The sequence below is a fragment of the Mauremys reevesii genome, linkage group 7, assembly GCF_016161935.1.
Source record: "Mauremys reevesii isolate NIE-2019 linkage group 7, ASM1616193v1, whole genome shotgun sequence".
In the NCBI taxonomy this organism is placed as follows: Eukaryota; Metazoa; Chordata; order Testudines; family Geoemydidae; genus Mauremys; species Mauremys reevesii.
The window spans coordinates 22,895,420-22,913,908 of NC_052629.1; the positions used below are offsets into that span (position 1 = coordinate 22,895,420).

At 42.6% G+C, this 18,489-nt stretch overlaps 1 protein-coding gene and 2 long non-coding RNA genes across 4 annotated transcripts; 2 read left to right on the plus strand and 1 right to left on the minus strand.

Annotated features, from left to right (window-relative positions):
• Positions 1–258: 258 nt before the first annotated feature.
• FOXI2 (forkhead box I2) lies at positions 259–2,150 on the plus strand. Its single transcript, XM_039546271.1, has 2 exons — positions 259–910; positions 1,372–2,150. Exons 1-2 carry the CDS (start codon positions 310–312, stop codon positions 1,920–1,922), a joined length of 1,152 nt encoding a protein of 383 aa, XP_039402205.1. The 5' UTR covers positions 259–309; the 3' UTR covers positions 1,923–2,150.
• An 811-nt stretch (positions 2,151–2,961) lies between these two features.
• On the minus strand, positions 2,962–15,128 carry LOC120408997. Its single transcript, XR_005601043.1, has 3 exons — positions 14,997–15,128; positions 5,085–5,149; positions 2,962–3,077 (listed from the first exon to the last, which is right to left on the minus strand). It is a non-coding gene; the product is annotated as an uncharacterized LOC120408997 (long non-coding RNA).
• Positions 3,629–6,816, plus strand: LOC120408996. Of its 2 annotated transcripts, none has more exons than XR_005601041.1 (3): positions 3,629–3,904; positions 5,126–5,238; positions 6,230–6,816. It is a non-coding gene; the product is annotated as an uncharacterized LOC120408996 (long non-coding RNA). The 2 variants fall into 2 exon arrangements; XR_005601042.1 differs by lacking the exon at positions 3,629–3,904 and adding an exon at positions 4,156–4,198.
• Positions 15,129–18,489: the final 3,361 nt, after the last annotated feature.

Consider the following 18,489-nt stretch of genomic DNA (forward strand, 5'->3'; position numbering starts at 1 on the left):
GGGTGCAGGAGGAAGTGGTGAGGTGCATGTGATAGTAGTGTGGGTTGCTCAGAGGGTGCGGAGAGGCTGTGCCCAGGGTAGGTGTGGCAGCTGGTTGGAGGGAGGTGGAGTGGCGAATGGGCGGTGCTGCCCCCTGCTCCAGCCCGTTTCTGCTATTTGCTCTCTGGTTTGAGGTCGCCTGCAGCCTGAGTCTACCCCAGGCCATTATTTAAATGCCTTTCCCTAGTGCCTGGGAGCTCAGTAGTCCGAGATATCCAGGGCTGATGATCTGTGCTCCAGTCCTTCAAACTCCACCGATCACAGGGGATTATGAACTCTTTGGGGCAGCAGTCCGCAAATCCACAGTCGGCCCCCCTCCAGCCTCCCAATGCACAGGATTTACTGGATATGGCGGTGTACTGTGACAACCTAATGTACCCGCAAAACCTGCACCACCATCACCACCACCCACAGAGGCCATCAGCTCATCCAGCAGGCTATGGGCTGAGCGACTATAGCCCCCCAGCAGCGAACCCCTACCTCTGGATCAATGGACCTGCCATCAACTCGTCTCCTTATCTCTCTGGGACTAATGGGGCTTCTTTCATCCCCGCAGGTTATGGGACCAGCCAGAGACAGTTCCTGGCCCCTGCATCGGGCTTTGCAGGAGCAGATCTCAGCTGGTTGTCTCTTTCCAGCCAGCAGGAGTTTTTTAAAATGGTGAGGCCCCCCTACTCCTACTCGGCTCTGATCGCTATGGCCATCCAAAACGCTCCGGAGAAGAAGTTGACCTTGAGTCAGATTTACCAGTACGTGGCCGAAAACTTCCCTTTTTACAAGAAGAGCAAAGCTGGCTGGCAGAACTCCATCCGGCACAACCTGTCCCTGAACGACTGCTTTAAGAAAGTCCCCAGGGATGAAGACGATCCAGGTAAGGAAAACCCCCTGCTTCTCCTAAGTGGGAGCACGTTGCCTACAGGTCCCGTGTAGCAAGGGACTAAAGTCACACCCCCGCTGGCATTTGCAAATGACCGGCTCCCGGGCCCAGTATTATTTAGCCGGGACTAAAATGAAAGCACTGAAGAGGAAGCAGAGACGCGTTCGGGTGCTAAGCTCTGGGCCTGCCTTACGTTAGCACGCTCGCTGTAAACGCGAAACACCGGCTTGTGTTGGGGGGCGCGTGGCTTGGCACCCGACTGGGAACCACCGCGAAGCTGGCTGTAGCCGTGGGGCAGGGACTGGCGCCTGCATCCCTGGGGTGGGAACACAAGCTGGGAGCCTTCTGCTCCCCTGCCCTGGGAAACCATCGGTCAGGCATTGAGTAGCGGGGCAAAGCCCTTGCCGAGCGCTGCCCTAGTCCCCTGAGCCCATGTGCTGTTCATCTGTCCACAGGGAAAGGCAATTACTGGACGCTAGACCCGAACTGCGAGAAAATGTTCGACAACGGCAATTTTCGAAGGAAGAGGAAAAGGCGCTCGGACGCGCACGGGTCCGGCGCCCCAGGAGTGCCTGGCAAAGCGGAAGACAAGAGCGGCGGTGCCTTGAAGTCTCCAGACTCCTCCAGCCCGATGGGCCTGGGCTCCCCTGCACCGCAGAACTCCCCCGGCTCCGGGAGCGGCCCCAGATCCTCCCCCACGCCAGCGCTCGAACGGAGCCCGTGTTTCTCCAGCTTTGCCTCCAACATGCAGGCCATTGTCAATGGGAACCACGGCCTCGGCAGGCAGCTCTCGGGAGAGTTTGCACACGGAAGGCAAGATGTGCCTGCTCTGAGTTCCTGCTCCGCTCCCAGCAGCGGCACTGCCCAGAACTCCCAGCTGAGTCCCCCGGCCCACTCCAGAATGAACTACTGTGCCAGCGGGCAGCAAAGTGGGCTCAGCATCTCTCTCATTAACAACTTCAGCGTCAATCAGCTGATCTATAGCAGGGACGGGACAGAAGTTTGAATTGACTGTGAAATAACTTCGGTGCAAATCACAGAAGCCATGTTCTGTGCCTAGAAGTTTGTATATACCATGGTACTCAGAACAGTTTCCTGTTAATTATTGTGCCTTAGAACACACACACGTATATTAAACGTCTATAGACTGAGGTGTCCTCACACCCAGAATCGTATTCAGTAGTTTGTTTACAGTATTGATACTATGCATACAGATCTAGACGACTGACCTTAACAAAATGCACTAATACACAAGATGAGAATATTTTTGTAATATATATATATATATTATAATGGTTCTGTACAGCTGTTAGAATAAAGTAAACCTTTTTTTAAAATAGAGATGAGAGCACCTAGACTTGACATTCCAGTGTAATGTGTTGCTGATCTATGCAATTGTAGGTAACAAAAAGCTCCCCAATCGTGTTTTTTTTTAAATTCTAAAGTAATGCAAAACTATTTTCTTCTTTTCTAAGTTTTATGGAATTATAACATTTTGCCATCTAATATTTACAATTAAAATGGCTTTTCCTTACAGACGACACTGAGGTTTATTTCTTCTTTCAGGTTTTTCCGTTTAGAAAATGACTTCGGGGTTGCAAACTGTCATTGTTCTGCATACACTGTGTATTTTTTAGTCTGAGGGGCACCTGTCCCCGAATGCTAATGTTGGCAATACCAAAAAGAGGCTCCTATAAGCTTAGTATAATTGAGATATTGGACACACTATATGTATGGTATCCATTTTATTCTTCTCCAGACTTTAACAGCATGACCAGAGTTTGGTTTAAACAAACGGGTGCCTTCTAAAACTAAAATAATGACTACAAATAATTATCATTGGGAATTTAACACAGAATTGAAGCCATTTAACTGCAAAGTTGTTCTCCAGTGCTTTATTACAATGTCAAGTAAACCGTATTATTGCCTGATACTGATCTTGGAAGTCTGGTGGCTGTCATCGAAGTTAACATTTGTTCTGAAACCTGTTGAGCAGATAAAGGCTTTCGGTCAGCTAGGATGAAGGGGGAATGGAGCGGAATTCAGCGCGCTGTCCCGGGATGCAGCAGCTTTGCTATCAAACAAACGCTCGTGCGAATAAGAGCTGGAAAAGACTTTCAGGTCTGGTAGGAAGGTCATTCGGAATCGAAACGTCGAATACCTGAGATTAAACCGATTTTTCGAAAAGACAAAATGGGGGTTAAGGCCCCCCAAAAGGAGAAAAATATCACCTTAATGCGGCTATGGGAAAACTCCATTTCTAATTCAGTCTTTACTGAGGGGTTTTGCTTCAGCTTGGGCATTTATTCAGGGAACCGGCCATGAAATTGATTTGTCAAACATAAAAAATGACTTGTAAATACATCTGAATTGGGGCAGATCCACAACCAGTTTATACCAGCTGAGGATCCGGCCCTCTGACTATACTGTAGTCATGAAATGTTTGCTTTATTTAAAAAAACAACAGTACGTAATGTTCCTTCCACTTAAATCTCTCTCTCAAGGCGCCGGTGGACTTGAAGGAGCACAGAGCCAAGGAACCATTCTTGATCTAATGCGAGTCTAACTGCCAAATTGTTTACCATGGCTGTAAGCGCTAGGAAGATAGTTACAGCTGTGCAGAGTTTCCCTGCAGCAAGGAAAACGTACAACCTCCTGCAATGTGTATGAAGGTCAGAAGGAGACTTCACTAGTGGAAGGATTTGTGTTAAGTAAATTGAGTCTCTCTTAATACCTAGCTTGACAAAATAATATTTTAGAACAATAGCCGACTACTCCAGGTGTGCCAAAGGGGGAGAAAGAGAATCGCATCTTACGCTGTGAAAATATTTTTGATACTTTAGCACCAGGTGTTTTTCTTCATTCTACTTGTTGTTCATTCCCCTCTACCGTAATAACCCACCAATATCCTGTAAGCACTGGCTTACAACGAACTGGCATTTAAAATATTGGCCTTCAAAGAATTGGACCCAGCTAGGATTTCAGCAGGTTAGAAGTGTGTCTTGTCTTTCTACCTTGCAGAGGTTTAAATATACAAAGATTTCAAAGCTGAACTTGTAATTTGGTGTCGGTTAGAACGCGTTTTAAGTGACTGCTTAACTTCAAATAGAGCCTGGCTGACTGAGGCATAAGCTGTGCCTCCATTGTTGAAATAAACCCAGCCGTGAGCAGAGCCCGCAGTCCTTATTTTGTTTTACAGGGCGTAAAATCCGGTCCCTTGTTTTCACACTGTGGTACTATCAGCAGGTTCGCGTGTTGAGCGTCCAATCTTCAGGACCGTTTGTAAATAAACTCTTTTATTTTTTCAAACACAAAAGATCATCTTTGTGTCAGCCCATGGAGCTGACAATAATTTATATGAAGAATTTCAGATTTAATCGAGCGTCCAAAATTAATCCGGATCCCTGCTGCGGAGCTCTTTAATTACTGGTTTCCTGAATGCTAACCTCTTCAACGATCTTTTTTTTTCTTTTTCTTTTTTTCCTGTGGCGGGGGGTAGAAATCTAGAGGACAATCCCTGTTCTCCCACCTCAACTATGGAGACTTCCAAAGTTCTTCGATCTTGTATCACGGTTTTTCCTGGGAGTCATTGCTTAAGAAGCATAGACTTTTGTAACTTAATTGCCAGTTGGGGGGGGGGGGGGAGAGAAAACTCCCTTCCATTGATTTAATTTTAATACTGAGAAATAAAGCTATCTGAGACAGGGAAGCTTGCAGGGTATTAGTTTACCATTCGGGGTAGTCATATCAAAAACTAACGCCAACAAACTTTTCTCCTAGCTATGCCTGGTGCTGCAACAGTCTGATGTGGGATAGTACTTGCGGGAGATTTATTAAAAGAGAATGATAGTTATTGCTTTAAAGGTCGTGTTCTAATTTGTCCTTTTCTAAGTGCTAACTGGAGAAAAGACTCCAAAGTTATAAATACTTTTATAATGTAATATAAGAAACTTTAAACAACTAAAAAGCTAAATCTGACATTGCAGATTTTAGCTACCAAAGTTCAAACTTCTAAATCACTTGGTTGCTTGTCAATTACATAAAGCTGGCTCAGAGCAATGGCTCTAATTAGTGAGAGGGAAGTGTTTGGGCAAAAGTTCAGGTTAAGTTTGTACTTTTTATTAAATATTTGATAGGAATCAAGATAGGTTTGGCTAATACTACTCACTTAACTTCTTACTGCCTGGTGCCTTTTTCCTCTTTGGTTAGATCGTGCTTTGAAGGTCCTTGAGTCTGAATAACAAACAATATTATGTATTACATAATCTGTTAAAATGAATTTGAAGGCTCCACCTCCACCCTGGCACATGATAAAAATATAGGTATGGTAAAAGAAAAAGCTGGATAAATTACTGATGTAACTTGGATTCACTTGTTGAAAGATATCATGCTGGAAAATGTGTTGGTTTTCGAAGCAGCAAGCATAAACAGTACTACAACTAAACCTAAGAGTTTAAGACTATGTTGGAGTGTTTGTTTCCAGAAAAGAGTTAAAATATGCAAGATTTATGTGTAAGGCTTTTTCTAGCTAGACAGATGTCTTAAAAGAGAACCCAACTCTAAAACAGGCCTAGAATGAGACTTAACTGTAGCATTTGACCAGTGTCGAACTGCAGACTTGTAAATAACATTTATTTAATGGAGCAGTTGCGAATACTGCATATGAGAAAAATTGCTATTTCGAAGATTGGCTATTAAAATAGAGCAAACATAATCCCTGTATTTTTACCTGTATTTCTATTTCTAACACTGTCAATTAAAAACAATATTTCACGTCTAATCGCTAAATTTATTTTACATGGTCAGAATAAAACACAACAGTTCAAAATATTGTTTCATAGCGTTTCAAAACAGTAACAATTGGCTGTAACACTGACGTTATTTGTTTGCAGTACGTTTAACTTTAGTTGCTTGCTTATAAAATGCTGGTGAATACGGTAAGTAAATTACTAATTTTCAGAATAAAGTGGAGATACAAACTTGTAGCGTGATAAATTCCTGTTGCTAAATTTCTTGCAGCAAACGGATAAAGAGAGAGACATTAAACTATAAAATCTGCTTTTTGGTTCTGAAACACACGGATTAAAGTAAATTGCGTTTTCTTAGGAAGAACAAAGAAACAACACCTAATTTATAATTAAACACAGATAATAAAAGGCAGGAGATGGAAAGGGGTTTGGGGAACTCAACCCTACCCCAGATAAATGCTTGTGTTTTTTTTATAAGAGACGTGCTGAAATCGAAGTAAGTAAATAAAGTAAAACACCTTATAATTGGTTTATAATTGAACGCATTCTTTCCATCTGCGGTCAGGAGTAAAGTGAAATTGACATGAGTCCCACAAACAAGTTCCGTGCAAGCAGCCGCTAGACAATACGTGTTGGCAGAACCAAAGAACTCCCCCTGAGATAGACTGAAGACACTGTGACCTCAGAGCTGGGAAACAAATTATATCACTCAACCCACATTTTCTTCTGCTGCAGGATCCGGATCCAGCTATATTGGCCGAGTGAAGTATTTTCACCTTGGGGCAACTTACATCAAGGCAAAGAGTAACATTTACAACCCCCTGAAAACACTCAGCAAAACTGGAATAGGAGATTCCACTTCGCTATAGGTGTCTAGCCATTTTCGACTATGGACTTTCTATGTCAGTTTGTCTTAGACACTGAGTCTGATCCTTCATCCACTAAAATCCGGAGGAGTTTGGGCATTGACTTCAGCGAGAGCAGAATCTGGATCCCTTTTCCTGATCTTGCTCTCGCGGACTCAGTGTGTGTCAAATGTGTAGGAAAGCCAGCTATCTGTCTATTTATAAACCGTGTTCTAATTCTGTGTGTGCATCATTTCCGAGAGATCGGGAGAAAAGTTTATTTGTAAATACAAATCAGTCTAAACTATGCGGTGAAGTTGTAATTCCTTTAAGTAAACACATCTGTTCCGGGAAGAATTCTGTCAGCAGGGGGGCAAACGGTATACCTGCTGATTTTAGTGAAAACGTATAAATATATGTGGCTGTATATAAGCAACCCACGGGTTTTTTCCCTGCCTAGCTGAGTGAAACATTGCCTTGCTGTTTGTCAGGTTCCTACTTGAAAGAGTTCAGCGCAGTACAAAAGACTATAGCATCCCTGCCCTCCGTGGTTAGAGACCTGAGCCTGTCCCTGCCGTCTTTGCTCAGGCCAAACGCCCATTGAAGCCCAGAAGTATTCTTAGTTGCAGAGTTATTTCTTGGAGACTTTCAGGATTGCCAAACTACAAATATTTTGTTGAGCGACAGCATCTCACTACATCTGAAGGCAATGAGCCAGAACTTCCAGCCCAGCCAAGCTGCACTTGGGGCAGGATTAGGGGGATGGCAAATGTAGGTTTAGGACATCTTGATGTCACTGCCCCTGATCCAGGGCAGTGCAGGAGCTGGTTCACTGCTCAGAGAAAATTAGAGCAATCTGAGAGCTGTTTTATCTGGTGCTAGCTGCCCATTGTAGGGAACAATTGAATATAGGCATACCCCAATCACACTTCCTTTCATTCAAGCATGGAGTGGGTAGGGAAGGCTCCGTACACCACACAAGGAGTCTCTTATATAGGGAGAATATTCAAGAAGCTAGTTAAAATAGGTTTATGGTTTATTTGAGCCAGGGCATACTGGTGAATCTGGACCAATTATACTAACATTGAGATTACAATATACCAAAGCTACCACTATCCATCTAAAGCAGCGCACTGCTTTTATATACAAGCAGATATTAGGCTATAGGATAATCAAAATGCTTCTCCTTTGGAAGCAAAAAGTGATCAACCATTTGCAGTGCTAAGTGATACTGTAGCTGGTGGATTAGTAGCTAACGTGCTTTAACATTTAACTCTGGAACTGTGGTTTGAACCCAGCCTCAGATCCTAAGCCAAGGGAGTTTGGAAGTCTCGTTAAGCGAACAATAGTCCTCCTCATGACAACAGCCAGGCATAATTTGGTTACTATTCCTCCTCACGAAATGCCATTGAGTGAGCTTGGAGAGTACGCAATGAATGACCTCTGGCTCATAAGGATAAACTTAATTTCAGCTGCATGTAAACCCGACCTGTAAAATGCCTGGTGGATTCATTTACAGAAATGGAAGAGCTGGATGATGAATTCTAAATAATATATTTGGTTTTGCCACAGAATTCTTCTCTCTTAAAATAATCTATAATACACTGAAAAACAGGCAATTACTTTTCTTCAAAAACAAATAAAACAGCACCACAAACCACCTTAGTCTTTAAATAGATCTATTGAATTTGAGCCCATACATTTTAGTCTTAGCTCTAGAGGATACAGTAAATAGAATAATTCTCTGTGCTTGACTAGATTTTTGGATAAACAGAAGGTGGTTACTGTAAATACAAACAGGCAGTGGCAAATGAAATTTGTTTGCTAGCTTTATTTTCTGTTTTCACACAACGGAGTAGACAGAGCAAATTAGGAACATAAGAATGGCCATACTGGGTCAGACCAATGGTCCATGTAACCCAGTATCCTGTCTCTGACAGCAGCCAGTGTCAAATGCTTTAGTGGGAATTAACAGAACAGGGCAATTATTGAATGACCCACCCCTGTCATCCAGTCTCAGCTTCTGGCAGGTGGAGGTTTAAGGACACCAGGAGCATGGAGTTGCATCCCTGACTATGTTGCCTAATAGCCAATGATGGACCTACCTCTATGAATTTATCTAATTCTTTTTTGAACTCAGTTACACTTTTGGCCTTCACAACATCCCTCGCAATGAGTTCCATGGATTGACTGTGCATTGTGTGAAGTACTTCCGTTTGTTTGTTTTAAACCAGATGCCTATTAGTTTCATCAGGTGACCACCTAGTTCTTGTGTTTTGTGTGTGTTCACTTTCTCCACACCATTAATGATTTTATTGATCTCTATCATATCCCCTCTTAGTCATCTCTTTTCTAAAATGAACAGTACCAGTCTTTTTAATTCCTTCTCATATGGATGCTGTTCCAGATCCCTAGTCTCTGCCCTTTCTTTGCACTCTTGTTAATCCTAATATACCTTTTTTGAGGTGAGACAACCAGAACTGCACATGGTATTCAAGGTGTGGGCATACCATGGATTTATATAGTGGCATTATGATATTTGCTGTTTTATTATCTATCCCTTTCCTAATGTTTCCTAACATTCTGTTAGATTTTTTTGACTACACATTGAGCAGATGTTTTCGGAGAACTATCCAGGATACTCCAAAATCTCTTTTTTGAGTGGAAACAGCCATAATTTTGTATGTATAGTTGGGATTATTTCTTCCAATATGCATTATACAATGCAAAAGGAGGTGGTGGAATCTCCTTCCTTAGAGGTTTTTAACGTCAGGCTTGACAAAACCCTCGCTGGGATGATTTAGTTGAGAATTGGTCCTGCTTTGAGCAGGGGGTTGGACTAGATGACATCCCTTCCAACCTTTCCAACCCCATCCCTTCCAACCCCAATATTCTATGATTCTATGATAAACAATATGCATAAACAAACTAAGGAAATGCAACCTAGATGGAGCTTCTATAAGGTGGGTGCAAAACTGTTATCAGTGGTTCACAGTCATGCTGGAAGGACATAATGAGTGGGGTCCCACAGGGATCAGTTCTGGGTCCAGTTCTGTTCAATATCTTCATCAATTATTTAAATAGTGGCATAGAGAGTACACTTATAAAGTCTGTAGACAATACAAACCTGGGAGGGGTTGGAAGTGCTTTGGAGGATAGGATTAAAATTCAAAGTGATCTGGACAAACTGGAGTAAAGGTCTGAAGTAAATAGGATGAAATTCAATAAGGACAAATGCAAAGTACTCCATTTAGAAAGGAACAATCAGTTGCACACATACAAAATGGGAAATGACTGCCTAGGAAGGAGTACTATGGAAAGGGATCTGGAGGTCATAGTGGACCATAAGCTAAATATGATTCAACAGTGTACCACTGCTGCAAAAAAATTGAACATCATTCTGGGATGTATTAGCAGGAGTGTTGTAAGCAAGACACAAGAAGTAATTATTCTGCTCTACTCCGCGCTGATTAGTCCTCAACTGGAGTATTGTGTCCAGTTCTGGGCGTCACATTTCAGGAAAGATGTGGACAAATTGGAGAAAGTCCAGAGAAGAGCAACAAAAATGATTAAAGGTCTAGAAGACATGACCTATGAGGGAAGATTGAAAAAAATGGGTTTGTTTAGTCTGGAAAAGAGATGACTGAGAGGGGACATGATAACAGTTTTCAAGTACATAAAAGATTGTTAGAAGAAGGAGGGAGAAAAATTGTTCTTCTTAACCTCTGAGGATAGGACAAGAAGCAGTAGACTTAAATTGCAGCAAGAGAGGTTTAGGTTGGACTTTAGGGAAAAACTTCCTAACTGTCAGGGTGGTTAAGCACTGGAACAAATTGCCTGGGGAGGTTGTGGAATTGCCATCATTGGAGATTTGTAAGAGAAGATAAGACAAACACCTGTCAGGAATGGTCTAGATAATAGTTAGTCCTGCCATGAGTGCCGGGGACTGGACTAGATGACCTCTTGAGGTCCCTTCTAGTCAGTAGCGTAGCTAGAGGGAAAGCGTGGGAGCAGCCACTCCCCACTGAGCACATTCCCCAAAAATGACACATTACACTCGCCCCAGCAGTCCTGGTCTTTGGTGGCAATTCGGTGGCAGGTCCTTTAGCTCCAGGTCTTCAGCGACAAGTCCTTCAGTCTTCAGTGGCAAGACTTGGGGTTTTTCTTTTTTTTCCTTTTTTTTTCTTTGCTGCTTTGGCGCCTTTTTTTATATGTTTGCTCCCCCTGCTGGTAGAACCTGGCTACGCCACTGCTTCTAGTCCTATGATTCTATGATTACATTGCACTTATCAACATTGAATTTCATCTGCCATTTTGTTGCCCAGTCATCCAGGTTAGGGAGATCCCTTTGTAACTCTTCGCAGTCAGTTTTGGACTTAACTATCTTGAGTAATTTTGTATCAACTGCAAATTTTGTCACCTCACCATTCACCCTCTTTTCCAAATCATTTATGAATATGTCACAGTACAGATCCAGTACAGATCCTTGCAGAAACCCCTCTGTTTATGTCTCTCCATTGCAGGGGTGACAGTAACTTAAAGGACTTACTGGTGTGCTGGAGGCCTGAGCAAGGGGCGTAGCCTCAATTGGAAGAGGCGGGGCCTCAGCTGGAAGAGCGGGGCCTTTAAATACCTAGGCCCTTTAAATCAAGATTTAAAGGCCCAAGGGCTCCAACTGCAGCTGGGAGTCCTGGGGCCTTTAAATCACCCCCAGAGCTACCAGCTGCAGAGGCAGCTAGGAGCCCCTGGGCTCGGGGCGATTTAAGGGCCTGGGGCTCCAGACGCTGCTACTGCAGCAGAGCTCCGGGCCCTTTAAATCACCAACGGAGCCCTGCTACCACTATCCCGGGGCTCCAGCAGCGGGGCTCGGGAGGTGATTTAAAGGGCCTGGGGCTCCGGCCGCTGCAAAGAGCCCTGGGCCCTTTAAATCACCAGTCTGGGGAAGCCAGTCCGGCATGGTGTACTGGCTCTTGCTGGTACGCCGTACCAGACTGTACCGGCTTACTTTCACCTCTGCTCCATTGTGAAAATGGACCATTTATTCCTACTCTTTGTTTCCTATCTTTTAACCAGTTGCTGATCCATGAGAGGACCTTCCCTCTTATCCCATGACTCTTTACTTTGTTTAAGAGCCTTTGGTGAGAGACCTTGTCAAAGGCTTTCTGAAAGTCCAGATCCAATATATTGACTGGATCACCCTTGTCCACATGCTTGTTGACTCCCTCAAAGAATTCTAATAGATTGGTGAGGCATGATTTCCCTTTACAAAAGCCATGTTGACTCTTCCCCAACATACTGTGTTCATTTATGTGTCTTTGATGATTCTGTTCTTTACTATAGTTTCAAGCAATTTGCCTGGTACTAAAGATAGGGTACGTCTACACTACGGGATTATTCCGATTTTACATAAACCGGTTTAGTAAAACAGATTGTATAAAATCGAGTGCACGCGGCCACACTAAGCACATTAATTCGGCGGTGTGTGTCCACGGTCCAAGGCTAGCATCGATTTCTGGAGCATTGCATTGTGGGTAGCTATTCCATAGCTATCCCATAGTTCCCGCAGTCTCCCCCACCCCTTGGAATTCTGGGTTGAGATCCCAGTGCCTGATGGGGCAAAAATCATTGTCGTGGGTGGTTCTGGGTAAATATCGTCAGTCACTCCTTCCTCTGGGAAAGCAACGGCAGACAATCATTTCGTGCCTTTTTTCCCTGGATTGCCCTGGCAGACGCCATAGCATGGCAACCACGGAGCCTGTTTTGCCTTTTGTCACTGTCACCGTATGTGTACTAGATGTTGCTGACAGAGGCGATTCAGCAGCGCTACACAGCAGCATTTATTTGCTTTTTCATGATAGCAGAGACGGTTATCAGCCGTTCTGTACCATCTACCATGCCATTGTAAATCACGCAATGAGATGACGGTTACCAGTCTTTTTGTGCTGTACCATCTGCTGCTGTCATAGGTGCCCCTGGCTGAGATCGGCCAGAGGCGCAAAAGACAAAAATGGGAATGACTCCCTGAATCAATCCCTCCTTTATGGTACCTAAAAATAGATTCAGTCCTGCCTAGAATATGGGGCAAGTGTACTAGAGAACCAGTGTATCAGAGAACCAGAGAGCACAGCCACTCCATGTCAGATCCCGCAGAAATGATGAGCTGTATGCCATTCACAGGGGGTGCCCCTGCAACAACCCCACCTGTTGATTCCCTCCTCCCCCAGCCTTCCTGGTCTACCATTGCAGTGTCCCCCATTTGTGTGATGAAGTAATAAAGAATGCAGGAATAAGAAACAGTGACTTGTTAGTGAGATAAAATGAGGGGAAGGGAGCCTCCAGCTGCTATGATAGTCCAGACAGGACATTAAGCAGTATGGGGGAGAGGAGCCCAGCATCCCGCTGCTATGATAGTCCAGACAGAACAGAATCTTTTCTTTACACATGAAGGGTGGGGGCTGATGGAGCTCAGCCCCCTGTTGCTATGATGAAGATGGTTACCAGCCGTTCTTTACCATCTACTGGGAATGATCAGGCGTTTTTTACCCAGGCGCCCCCAGCCGACCTCACCGGAGGCCAGCCAGGAGCACTCACGGGCTGATGATGAGGACGGATACCAGTCCTATTGTACTGCACCATCTGCCACAAGACTGATGATGACGATGGATATCAGCCATATTGTACCATCAGCCACCAAGGAGGGGGGGGCGAGGATGCTGCCATTGACTGCTGCAGCATCGCATCTATCAGCAGCATTCAGTAAACATAGGGTGACATTTAAAAGAGTCAAGAGAGGATTTTTTTCCCTTTTACTTCTGGGGGTGGGTGAGGGGGGTAAATTGACGAGCTATGCCCTAAACCACCGCGGACAATGTGTGTGACACTACAGGCATTGGGAGCTCAGCCAAGAATGCAAATGCTTTTCGGAGACTGCAGGAACTGTGGGATAGCTTGAGTCCTCAGTCCCCCCTCCCTCCCTCCATGAGTGTCCATTTGATTCTTTGGCTTTCCGTTACGTTTGTCACGCAGCAGCGTGCTGAGTCCCTGCTGTGGCCTCTGTCTGGCGATTTTTAAAAAATGCTTTGGAATTTCGTCTTCTGTAACGGAGCTCTGATAGAACAGATTTGCCTGCCCATACAGCGATCACATCCGTACGGTCCATGCTGGAGCTCTTTTTGGATTTGGATTTCGGACTGCATCGCCACCCGTGCTAATCGGAGCTCCACGCTGGGCAAACAGGAAATGATATTCAAAAGTTCGCGGGGCTTTTCTTGTCTACCTGGCCACTGCATCCAAGTTCAGATTGCTGTCCAGAGTGGTCAGTGGTGCACTGTGGGATACCGCCCGGAGGCCAATACCATCGATTTGCGGCCACACTAACCCTAATCCGATATGGTAATATCGATATTAGCGCTACTCCTCTCGTTAGGGAGGAGTACAGAAACTGGTTTAGAGAGCCCTTTATATCGATATAAAGGACCTCTTAGTGTGGACAGGTGTGGCGTTAAATCGGTTTAATGCTCCTAAAACTGGTTTAAACGCGTAGTGTAGACCAGGCCTTAGACTTACTGGCAATTGCCAGGATTACCCCAGAACCTTTTTTAAAAATTGGCTTTGCATTAGCTACCCTCCAGTCATGTGGCACGCTGGCTGATTTCAGCTATAGGTTACATACCATAGTTAGCAGTTCTGCAATTTCATGATTGTATTTTAACACAAACTGGTTGAGGTGAAGCCTGAGAGCAAGCCTACTGTTCACATTGATCAGCTAACACATGTTAAAATACAATTTGCCTTGTCTACATTGGTTTTAGTTAAAACATGTTCGCCAAAATGTTTTAAAAATACATCTCCTATAGATTAAGACTGAAATGTAAAGATGTCAGTTTAAATGTCAACATTAACTACCTCACTGCTGATCATTTAGCACATGCATCCAACTAATCTGTTCATTCCACAATCCTAAACCACGTCATACGACATCTGCCACCCACTGAGTGTCATAATCTTCAACTTCTTCCTGACAACTTCTAGGATGTAGTTCTGCATTTTCAGTTTGGCATAATTAAATATTGAAAATGTGTGGATAATGTAAAATAGGCTGGATTTAATATCAAAATAAATAACACTGGAGCATCTTTAATGACTGTACTATTTCATTTTCTCATTTCATTCATTAAAACCTCAATTTCTAAAATTTAAATGAAGCTGCCACAAAATTTCCAGCTTGCCACATCAGAATGTGGTACACAGAGCTTGATATATAAGGCTCACATCTGCGTTGCTTGTGCAAATTAAGGAGCTTTATGGAAGTTAAATACAGTATATCTAGATTGTTATGAAATTTGCTATAATAATAATAATTACATATGCTGGACCTTATTCTCATTCACACGAAGGCTGCTTTCCAATACAGTGAATATAATTTGCATCCACTTTTAGGTCTCCTCAAACTTCCAAAACCGTATAAAGGGGCATTAATGTACATACGATTTGGTTGCCTGTCTCTAAGCCTGATAACGAAACTCCTTTTTCTTTGTAACACTTGCATTGTTTTAGTGTCCAGAATTACTGACAATTCCATCCAGTTCACTTGTTCGTTTGTGCAGTCTCTGACAAACCTTTATAAAGAATAGTCATTATATGAATATAAGGGGGAGGGAGGGAATCACAAGAGAAAAGTTTGAAAAGAAAAATATTTGATAATGTATGTGTGTATTACAATAATTGGGCAATATGTGCACACACAGATATATACAATATAAAGATATTACATTTATAATATAAATTTATACACAGCAATATTTTATAATTGATTATTAAGCACAGCTCTCCATTAGCTTCAATGAGAATTCTCTTTAGGAACTGATTGCACAATGTGTTCCATAGGTATTACTCTTTTTGCCACAATGTATAGGCTTTGACTTGTATTTGATTGTCATACATGGTAATTTATCACATGTCCTTTGACGTTTCATTGCTGTACGGGCTAATGCTCTTCATCTGCCTAAGGCACACATTAACTTTAGCACCTGACACAAAGTAACTCTGTCCAGTTTGACGTAACCTTGGTTTTTTGGTCCGAAACCTCTTTGCTATGATAAGCCTAGGGGCAGATTTGTTTGGATTGCAATTGAGATGGAAATGACTTTAAGAATGAGTAGATTTAATACTTTAATTAGAGGTTTCAGATTCAAACAAGCAATTTTAAACTCCGGACTTCTTAAAATGACATGGCCTTTGTGTTTCCAGTGTAATCTTAAGGGAGTCAGTGCCTTTCCTTTAATTCCCTTTTCACTGGTCTCTTTCTGTAATAAGACAATTAAACATCTCATGAGGGTTAAGATAGCAGATCAAGAAAACATGTTTTAAAACTATAGTTTCAGGAAGGCGAGCTTAGCACAGCAATCACCACCTTTTAACATTTGTCGTGTAATCTTAGGGGTCAAATTCTGCCTCCTGGTGTTAAGCCTCTGTTCAGGAAAGCATCCCTATTAAGGACAGCATGTACTTAATTTAAGTCCCACTGAATCACTTGGACTTGAGTACATGTTTAGGGGTACACTTGTTTAAATGCAGACCTGAGTCAGGACCTTATTCTGTAAAAAACAGACATATTGGACTAGTCCCAAAACTGGAACCAATAGGAATACTCATAGAGTAAGGCCTGGTCTATGCCTAAAACTTAGGTTGATCTAGCTACATTGCTTAGGGGTATGAAAAATTCACACCCACCCAAGAGAAATGTAGTTAAGTGAGCACCGTGGTTGTGCCGTTGTAGAATAGACACACCCTAAGTCACTGCACAACCCGAGTAAAAGCAGCAGGGTTAGGCCCTAAGTGAATATTGATGCCAGTCATCTCCCTGGGCTGTTTTATGAATTATTCCCAACATGGGCTAAACGCTGCTCACCTTACTCACATGTGTAGTTTTATTGTATGACTTGATTCTGATCCCACACCAATCTAAATCAGGAGTAACATTCACTTAAATCAATGGAAAGTAAAACCAGTTAGAGGAAGATGAGAATCTGATCCAATGAGACTGTAAGGGGAGTGAGACTTGGATTTACATGGTTGAGAATAATTATACAATCTACTGTAGGATCTATCTAGAACAGAACATGAAATTAGACTAGTGTTTGTATGTACAAAAATAAGGCCCCAATCCTATAATTCACAGTGCATGGGCACACTGTATAGCCCTGTTGACTTAACTGGGGTTCTGGATGGATGAAGAAATTTGCAGGATTGGAGTCTGGGATTTTTTTTTTTTGCTCTTCTTCTTGCTTTCAGCATCAATAATTTTACTTTTAAAATTTTATGCTCATCTTTATTTTTTTGCTAAAACACAGACACAGTAGAAAAATATATTTATAACAAAAATTCTATTTTATTCTTTGGCTACATCAGTTTTAGCCAACTACTGCCCAGAGTCAAACCTTCTGTTCCTGAGCAAGCAAGGCAATATACTTGGCCACAAAGCCATCAGCACTTAGGAAACTCCAGTTGGTACACAACACTACACATATATCCTCAACAATCCTGGCTACAGTGAGTACATCAATTTTGTCCTCCATTCTCTACATTGGATTTCAATATAATATTGGATGAAGTTCAAGGTCTCGGTCCTTATTGTAAAAGTGCTCCATGGCCTGGGCTCAGGATAGCTAAAATATTGATTAAAAGTCTGGGATGAAAGCCATATTTGATGACTTCACTCTTTTAGCACAATGGAACTTTCTACCATAATGGTAAAGCTCAGCTGGGCTACAAATGGAAGTTTCTCAGGGCCAGTCCAAGACTCTGGAATGCCTTCCCCTGGAATTAAGGACCATTGCAACTCTCATCACCTTCTTTCCATCCTAACGGCAAGGCACATTTATTTGACTTTGCCTTCTCCAACCAACATATAGCAATGTGTGTGTATGTATATGTGTATAAAAAAACCCAAAAACACTTCTCTGCTCACATTTCTCCCACTTGGGAGACGATGAGAGAAAATACACGTGACAAATGTTAGCCATGTTGCTTAATGCACTACTGGAAGGTGCTCAGATCTATGGTGATGACCTTAGTTAAACTAAACTTTTGATAAGGTCAAAACAGAATTTCCTTCTGTGAGAAATTTGATTTTTTTTTCATTCTGATTTGAAATGAAAAAAAAATGAAACTTTTGGAATTTCTTGGGGAATGAGACTTCTGGGTTCTGACCAGGTCTATAATATTTTAGTAATGGTAATAAAACATTAATTAATCTCTTCCAATAATACAGCACTGAGGGCCACAATCAGATCTTGTGTCAGGGGCTTGCAACTCCGCTGAAATGAAAAAAAGGTTGTCCCTCCTTACAACAGGAATGAATTTGGTCCTGTATATTTAAAAGCACATCTCTTATTGCTTCCATACTTTCAATATTATATTAAGTCGTGAGTATCAGAGACTTTTCTCAGCACTAGTTTGTTCATTATTTTCTGTTAAAATGATCCACATACATTTTATTCTGTTTCCCCTCCTGCCATAAAACTTGCCATGTAGACCAAATTCAAGATGCAGATAAGATCACCCAAAATTAAATTTCAAGATTCCGTGCCCACGTAGCTCACAATTGGGTGTGGCAAAATAATTCTTTCTGATTTACTACCCAGTTCTTTAAGGTGCTCAGCACCTTCAACTTTTATTGAAGTCTGTAGGAGTTGAAGGTACTCAGCATCTCACAAAAGTCCTCAGCACCTTGCAAAATCAAGGCTTTTTTAACATTGGCCTGTTATGTTCTCATTTTCTTTAAGGCATTGAGTACTCACCACTGCCAAGGCAGGGTGCCAGACTACAGTGGAAGGTCTGATTTGGTTTTACAATTTCTCTCTTTCTTTTAAAGAAAAGCTACCCATTCAGGGGTAAAATTTGATCCTAGGCAGTAGAGATTTACTAGTAGGTGTCATTCCTAGCAGCTACCTGCCTAATATCCAATGTACTGAACCAT